Below are 7,824 nucleotides of genomic sequence, written 5' to 3'. Positions count from 1 at the left end.
CTTGAGATAATTAATATTGAAAAAAAAAAAAAAAAAGAAAATAAAATATTCGATTATTCGAATGGTTTTTTTTTCTCAGGATGAGGAATAATTCGATGCGTTCTCTTTTTAATGGATTAAAACTAATTTTAATGCACTTTTTTTCTCCCCATATCACGTATGAAAAAGGAAAAATGAAAGGAGGAAGGAGAGAAAGAGAAGAAACGAGAGCTAGAGCGAAAAAGAGAAAAAAAAATTAAAATAATCTTTTTGTACATTCTAGAAATTAATTTTACAAATCTCATTATTCTATAAATTCTAATTATTTATTTCAATTTTAATTTCAATTTATATATTATATATTAAATCATATAATATTCGTTTTAATATTATTTAAGTATTTTATTACTATTATTTAAATATAAAATTTATCGATTATAAAATATAAAATTTTCTGTCATCATTTTTGTCATCTTATTAGTATATTATTTTCTTATTTCTTTTTTTTTTTTTGCCTCATATCTACGAGAAGAAATTCATTATATGGAAAAATATACATATGTGATATAAGAATTAAAAACAAAAGAATAAAAAAAAGGAAAAGAAAATAAAATAGCAAATAAGATGTAAATAAGAAGATATATTTTTCAGTTTTCTTACCTATTATTTACTTTATCATTTAACTTTTTGTGATATAGTAAGGTAAAAACAGAGAATTAAAGAAATTTTCAACATCTTTGTTCGTCCAATTGATAAGAGGAAAATGTACAAATTGTGTGGAATTTTCATTTAATCGTTCAAGATTATTATAAATTTCCTTCTCGTTATTCTTTAACCGTTTCCCAATCAATAATTTTCGTAATTCCGGTTTCAATAAGGTAAAATTTTTTATTGCACGAACAACATCATTTTCCTCATAATCTAATTTACATAATTCGATATTGTACCTGTCGATACAATAATATAATAATATTTAGTATTGATCAAATATCGAAATCGTGTTCGTGTTGATAGATTAAAATGATTTTGAAAAAGAATCATTGCGTAATTTTAATATCTCATACTTACATATTTTTAATTTCATTAAAAAATTCATTAATTTCCGATTTTAAAATATCAGATTTAAAACAAATTGCACGCAGTTTCATCTTCGAACAATGTCGCAATTTATTGCTAACGACACGAGCAAGATGTATCATAATGATTGATTCTTCGCTACCATCCAAATATATCCAAATTTCTTCAGGTTTCTCATAGTAATTTCTACAAGGAGAAAAAGAGAAAGAAAACAAAGAAAAATTCGATGACGTTTTATAATCAATTACGAATAATCGATACTTTTTCCACTTGTAGAGGCATTACACGAATTTCTTGAAGGAACATTCATAAACTGATCGATGCTGGGACTTTTCAATCAACATTTCGTACTTCGATAAGCAATCCTTATGCGGTGTCCGATCATAATTTACCAAAATATTTGACGGTATACGATCGCAAAACATTTTTTTTGCTTTTTCAATGTCGTTTTCATTCTCACTTTCAATAATTATACGCACTTTATAATACCTATGAAACGTTTTTAATTTTCTATTAATTTCTTAAAACATACGATATATATATATATACGATTCGTAATTCTATCTTTTATTGTATATTATTATTTACCTGTTACGTTCCGGATACGAGCCAAAAGTAACATTTGAATATTCTAATGCAACTTTGCGTAAAATATCTGCGAACGATTCTTCTTTCGCATTTATATAAATTTCGGTTGTTGCGAATTTTTTACAACAAGCAAAATATTCCTACAAAAATGATATTGTTACTTTCTATTGTTTCTCTAATTATATTGTAATTCACTTAAACAAGTATTGTATATCATTATACCTTGCACAATGTTTGAAAAGATTTTTCAAAAAATATAGGTGATCCAGGAAATATATAAACATTTTCTATTATTACATATGGATAAGTGAGCTTTTGGCCTGTAACTTCGTCTCTTCCAAATTTAAGTACAGATTTTGTTGGTATCTAAAATTACGAGACAAGATTTATTTTGATTATTGATACCTTGATTATCACTTATATTTTCCATTTTCATTATTACTTACGTATGCCATTTTATAAGCAGGTAAAGGAAATGTTCCAAACAAGTCTTGTAAGTCAAAATAATTTTTTATAATATCCACTAATGTTGGATGATAATGCAATGTATCGTTAAAAGCTAATGCTATAGCTGTAAAATATGATTTCATTAGAAAAAAGCATTTATTATATATTCTTAAAATTTTGAGAATTAAATTTAACCTTCATATGTAAGATCATCGTGAGTTGGTCCTATACCACCTGATGTAAAAACATAGTTGAACATTTTAGAAAAGTATTTTATTTCTTTCGCGATATCTTGAAGATCATCTCGTACGATTGCAATCTGAAAAAATAAATAAATAAATAATCGAAATAGAAATTATTAATAGCAAAATTATACTCACTTTTTGAACTTTGACTCCATATTTATAAAGCAGCTTACACGCATAGAAATAATTGGTATCTTTTACTTGCGCTTTTAAAATTTCATCTCCAATTACTAAATAAGATCAATCAAAATCACAATTTAATCTCAATAAAAATAAAGTATGCATGATATTTATATATATATATATACATATACATATATATGTATATATATATATATATATATATATATATGTATGTATAATGTTACCGATTATTCCAGCAGTTGGATGTCCTTCGCTACTTTTCAATCGAATTAATGTCCAATTCATGGTTATTTGCCAATAACGTTTCAATAAAGTTTTTACTATGTATCGATGTAAATTCATCATAACGTTTTAACCTTATCATTAACAAGTATATATACAATGCAACGGATAATGCTAAAAGATGATATCCTACACAGCGCCTCCAACTTGAACATCCTTCAACAATACAATTTGATTTGTGTACACTACGATTTATAATATATATATATGTATATATATATCTATTTATCCTATATACATATATACTAGATTTACGAATATATTTTTGTCCATCTTTCAATTATTATTAAGAACTTACATATTGTTGCATAAAGTCATTTGATTATTCTAATTATTATATATATATATATATATATATATGTACGTATTTTTAATGTTATTATTTTTTTATTTAATTAAATTGAATATCTCTATTCATTGCTTTAAGTTTTTTTAAAAATAGTTTCTTTTTTTTATTATATAGTATTATACAAAAACAATCTTAATTAAAATTGAAATAAAAGGAAATGAATCTTAAAAGATTTTATATCTTGTTTACATTTTCACTAACATATTTATATAAAATAACAATATATTATTTATAATATTTACTAGTATTTTTCATCGTTTCTACATTAAGATGGCTAGTGCAACATTACGAGAAGCTGCTTTAAAATCGCCGAGACAGTTGTACAAATTTTTATTGCGAGAATGCGAAAAATTGCCAAAGGAAGCACAAGGATTTTATAGACATTCGGTTAAACAAGTAAATTCTATATTATCAATTTTCATATCGTTAAATATATTTAAAGATCATATATTAATCACATTGGTATTTAATATTTGTAGAATATTTCACATATAACCTATTTTATTTTTTCACTGTTTTCACTGTTTTCATTATTTGTAGAATTTTAAACAACATTTAATAGAACCTGATAAGGAACGTGTTCAACAAATTATGGAAAAAGCAATGCAAGATGCAGAATGGATAGTTAAAAAGGTAATAAATTTTCATCAATGTTTTCATCAAATAATAATTTTTAATAGTTTTTAATATTTTTAATAATTTGATTTTTTTTTCTTTTATATATATATATATATATATATATATGTATATTCTAATAATATAAATTTTTCAATATGATTTTTAGTACACTAAACCAAAAGGAACAAAGTAATAAATATGCAAAGATATTATCAGCATTGTAGATACATTCTGTAATTTATTCTTTAGTAAAGGAAGAATTTGTAATTGTTCTATTGAAGACATGGATTTCAAAACCATAATAAATGATCAAAATGAAATTAGTGCATCACAATTTTTGAAAGCTATTGATATATGGTGTCGTAATCCTCAAATTATAAACCGTAGAATTCTAGCATCTATTGAAATATTGAATATTGAAATTAATTATGATATTTTTAAAATTTCCAATTATATTAATACTTTGGATGTTTCAATCTTAGGTATAAATCACCAAAAAGATGATATTGATAATAGAACGTTATTGGATGCATTGCACATTTTTGATCAAATGGCTATTACAACAAATATAAATGAAAAAGTTCATTTATATGTGACAAAACAATTGCCACGTATGCCATATATATTTTCTACTGGTATTGAATTTTTTTTAGTGAGCAATGAAAGAGGTTGTGTAATAAATATTCACAAACCCTTTCTCGTACATAAACAATCTCTCGGTACCAGAATGCCATTTATGTTACAACAAGGAACAGATGGTTATATATCCATTAGTGTCCATCAAGTAAATAATATTATGTCCGATTTCAGCATTGAATGGTTAAAGAAAAAACTTCTTCCGTGTATCCTGAAATGGGCGAAAAGCGAATCCGGAATCCGGACATCGATCTCGTTATCTTCATTGAATTTCGTATCAACTGAAAAATATGCAAAATTATATTGCAAATTGAAAGAAAAATATGGTATAAAATTGATAAAGAATTGGCCTGAGAATACAGATCCAATAAAATTTGTTTATGAAGATATTGCAATCGCTACTTATTTATTATTATTATGGGAAAAAGAGAGATTTGAGAAGGGAATTAATGATTTACAATCGTTTCTCGATTTGGGATGTGGTAATGGTTTACTCGTACATATTTTATTCAGTGAAGGTCATCGTGGATTAGGAATTGATTTACGAAAAAGAAAAATATGGGATTTATACCCACCTGAAACTCCATTACAAGTATGTATAAATTTAATAACTATTAAATTTACCGTTTGAAAATTTGTTATTTTGTCTATATATATATACATAAAAAGAATGAAATATAATTAATAAAATTCACTAACTAATTTTATACAGGTTTGTACCATTGTTCCATCTTCTGAAACAGTATATCCGGAAGTAGATTGGATTATAGGGAATCATTCGGATGAATTAACACCATGGATTCCTATAATTGCTGCACGTAGTTCTAGCAATTGTCGTTTCTTCTTATTACCTTGTTGTTCGTATGAACTTAATGGAACAAAATATCAAAGATATTGTGCCTCTAAAAGTCAATATTCTGAATACATTGATTATGTGAGAAGTATATGCGTTCAATGTGGATTCACGACGCATCTTGATAAATTAAGAATTCCTTCTACTAAACGAATATGCTTGATTGGATGGGAAAGAACATATGAAAATGTCAAAAATTTAGAAGATCGTATTAAACAAATATTAAGTGCAAAAACAACTTTAACTAAACAAAAGTATGAATCGAATAAAAAAATCGGTGGTACGATGGAAGAATGGACTTGTGATTTTAAGCCAAGGGATAAAGTAGAAAAAGTACGAAATTGCACGCAGTTGGACAAAACATTAATTACGAATATTGTTAATATTGTATCAAGTCAATTACTTCACGAAGGTTGCATTATATATATCGAAGGAACGCCTAAAAAATTTTGGAATGCTGGTAGATGTCTTGAACTGCGTGAAGTCGCTAAATCAATTCCAAAAGAAGTTATGATGCACTTGCGAAAAGAATATGGAGGTCTTCAAACTTTATTAAAAAATCACAGCCATATATTTCGTGTTGCTCAAGGAAAAGTAGAATTTAATATACCTGGAATAGAAAGAATTAATGAAAAATCGAAAAAAAAAAAATTATCGTTGCCACAAAAAAAAACTAAATCTTGTTGGTTTTATGAAAATCACCCGAATGGTTGCCCTGCAACTGAAACAAAATGTAATTACAAACATTAATATAATAATTTTATTAACAAAGAACAATTGTTTTAATATTAAAATGTAATATTAATATTACACGTTAAAAATTTATTTTCACTTTCATACAAATCGACGAATTTTATACATTGGACGCGATTAGATTATATTTATTCGTAAAATAATATTACGAACCAATTATTTAACTGTTATATCATTGGAAGAACATCGAATATTTATTATTGTCTCTATCATTTCATCGACATTCTGAAATTATTAAAAATCGTCACAGTTAATGAAAAAGTAAATCAATAATAATTTGTACCGGTTGCATATCATTCCTTAAGAAGTTCAACAAACGATATATTATCTAGATTTAGATTCTTAGTTTCGATTGTGTTTTCTTGATTATACGTTTTGGGTAAGAAAGATTGACGCACGCGATTCCATTTCTTCGTGTCGACAGTATCCAATTGATGAACACGTTTCACATGTGTTCGAAGATTGCCTTTTTGCGTAAAGGAATATTCACAATACGAGCAAGCATATGGACGATCACCAGTATGATGTTTCTGATGCATCTGTAAAGTTGATTTTTGAGCAAATGATTTTGTACATAAATCACACTTGTATGGCCTTTCACCGGTATGAATTCGTTTATGTCTTTCCACTTGATAAGGTTTTGTAAATGTTTTCCCACAAATGTCACATTCTTTCTTGGATGAATTCCCTTTAATTGCTACTTTATCCGATACTGTTGGCAACGCCTTTTGCGCAGGCATCTTTGAAAATGATTCTAACTGCGGTGTCAGCGTTGGTACCGTTAAAAGACAATTACTCGATGGTGTCTTTAACATTAATTCTATATGATTTTCATTCTTATTAGTATTTTCATTATTAGTATCGGATGCTAGACTAGATGTTGTCAATGTACACTCAGCATCGGAAATTATAGTCGGTCGATGATGCAAATTGTCATTTGACGATTGTGGAAGTAACGATTCTTCGGTTTGAATGGTAACAAGACCATTTGTTAAAAGAAAATGTAAATTAGTAACTAAATGATTGTTTTCATTTATCGATACAATTGTTTGATTGTTGTTTGACGCGACACCTTCCGTGTCGAAGTTAATTTGATCGGATAAACAGGAAGCAGCTGTTTCAATACTATATGCATCCAAATGGGAAATTAATCCTGTTTGCGAAAGCTGTTCCTGTGATAGTTGTTGCTTTGTATCAAAGTTGTTTACCTCCTTCTCTTTTCTGTCACATTTTTCAAGATTAGCTGCCACTTCGGCTATAGCCGTAACTTTTAAATGTTTTTGTTTTCTTTTCGGATTATCTTTGTATTCGCGTGCATGTTTCAATAAATGCACTTTTCTATGACCGGAAGTTCGAAATCTCGAATCACAAATAGGGCATTTAAATGGTTTTGAACCTTAAAAAAAAAAAAAAAAAGAAAAAAAAAGAGAAAAAAAGAAAAAAAAATGCGAAATCAAACGATTTACGAAAATATACGAAAAACAGTTAAAAATATGTAACATGAATATTCTTTCTCGAAATAAATTTTTTATAATTAATCATTCCACTTACCTGTATGTAAACGCATATGAACTTTCAAACTACCTTTAGTCGCAAATAAGCTGTTGCATACGTGACAACGAAATGTTTTTTTTCCAGTATGAACTTTCGTATGTGAATCCAAAGTACATTTTACAGCGAAACTTTTATTACAGTAATTGCACTTGTACGGTCGTTCTCCTGTGTGTGTACGTGTATGTCTTATGAGATCACTTGGCTTGCGAAATGTTTTCGGACAATATTTACATTTATTCGTATATTCCTTCCGTTCCTTTTCCTCGACCAAGATATTCTATATGACATGTATATAATAA

General features: G+C 27.0%; 3 protein-coding genes across 6 annotated transcripts in view; 1 reads left to right on the top strand and 2 right to left on the bottom strand.

Moving 5' to 3' along the window:
• Window positions 1-633: 633 nt before the first annotated feature.
• On the bottom strand, window positions 634-3,082 carry LOC102678550 (FAD synthase-like). The gene is made up of 9 exons (XM_006621341.2): window positions 2,705-3,082; window positions 2,472-2,566; window positions 2,287-2,410; window positions 2,091-2,215; window positions 1,867-2,010; window positions 1,645-1,784; window positions 1,342-1,545; window positions 1,048-1,242; window positions 634-926 (listed from the first exon to the last, which is right to left on the bottom strand). The coding sequence occupies exons 1-9, from the start codon at window positions 2,823-2,825 to the stop codon at window positions 659-661; spliced, it is 1,416 nt and encodes a 471-aa protein (XP_006621404.1). The 5' UTR covers window positions 2,826-3,082; the 3' UTR covers window positions 634-658.
• A 14-nt stretch (window positions 3,083-3,096) lies between these two features.
• LOC102679170 (probable tRNA (uracil-O(2)-)-methyltransferase) lies at window positions 3,097-6,028 on the top strand. 3 transcript variants are annotated; one of them, XM_006621344.2, is made up of 5 exons: window positions 3,097-3,112; window positions 3,357-3,507; window positions 3,652-3,744; window positions 3,896-4,957; window positions 5,078-6,028. In XM_006621344.2, the coding sequence occupies exons 4-5, from the start codon at window positions 4,013-4,015 to the stop codon at window positions 5,966-5,968; spliced, it is 1,836 nt and encodes a 611-aa protein (XP_006621407.2). In that variant the 5' UTR covers window positions 3,097-3,112; window positions 3,357-3,507; window positions 3,652-3,744; window positions 3,896-4,012; the 3' UTR covers window positions 5,969-6,028. The 3 variants fall into 3 exon arrangements, with proteins under 3 accessions (XP_006621407.2, XP_031369162.1, XP_031369161.1); XM_031513302.1 differs by lacking the exon at window positions 3,097-3,112 and having other exon boundaries at window positions 3,382-3,507; window positions 4,212-4,957; XM_031513301.1 differs by lacking the exons at window positions 3,097-3,112; window positions 3,357-3,507 and having other exon boundaries at window positions 3,646-3,744; window positions 3,896-4,086; window positions 4,212-4,957.
• The window catches only part of LOC102679299 (zinc finger protein 236-like), an 8,885-nt gene continuing 7,063 nt past the window's right edge, over window positions 6,003-7,824 (bottom strand). For both annotated transcript variants that reach the window (XM_006621347.2, XM_006621348.2), the window contains exons 23-24: window positions 7,523-7,802; window positions 6,003-7,367 (exon numbers count right to left, since the gene is read on the bottom strand). In XM_006621347.2, coding sequence (XP_006621410.1) covers window positions 6,265-7,367; window positions 7,523-7,802 — 1,383 coding nt within the window. In that variant the 3' untranslated portion in view covers window positions 6,003-6,264. The remainder of the gene's footprint in view (window positions 7,368-7,522; window positions 7,803-7,824) is intronic.

This window comes from Apis dorsata, unplaced genomic scaffold, assembly GCF_000469605.1.
Source record: "Apis dorsata unplaced genomic scaffold, Apis dorsata 1.3 scaffold_631, whole genome shotgun sequence".
Classification (NCBI taxonomy): Eukaryota; Metazoa; Arthropoda; class Insecta; order Hymenoptera; family Apidae; genus Apis; species Apis dorsata.
This window is presented reverse-complemented; position numbering and strand designations above follow the sequence as displayed.

Bases quoted from the DNA above. Each gene is read 5' to 3' on its own strand.
- LOC102678550 (XM_006621341.2), bottom strand. From the start codon at position 2,825: ATGATGAATTTACATCGATACATAGTAAAAACTTTATTGAAACGTTAT. The intron at 1,785-1,866 runs GTATAATGATAT...TCATTTTTGTAG, and splicing joins CTTTTCAAACATTGTGCAAG to GAATATTTTGCTTGTTGTAA. The intron at 927-1,047 runs GTAAGTATGAGA...TTGTATCGACAG, and splicing joins TTTAATGAAATTAAAAATAT to GTACAATATCGAATTATGTA.
- LOC102679170 (XM_006621344.2), top strand. From the start codon at position 4,013: ATGGATTTCAAAACCATAATAAATGATCAAAATGAAATTAGTGCATCA. The intron at 4,958-5,077 runs GTATGTATAAAT...AATTTTATACAG, and splicing joins CACCTGAAACTCCATTACAA to GTTTGTACCATTGTTCCATC.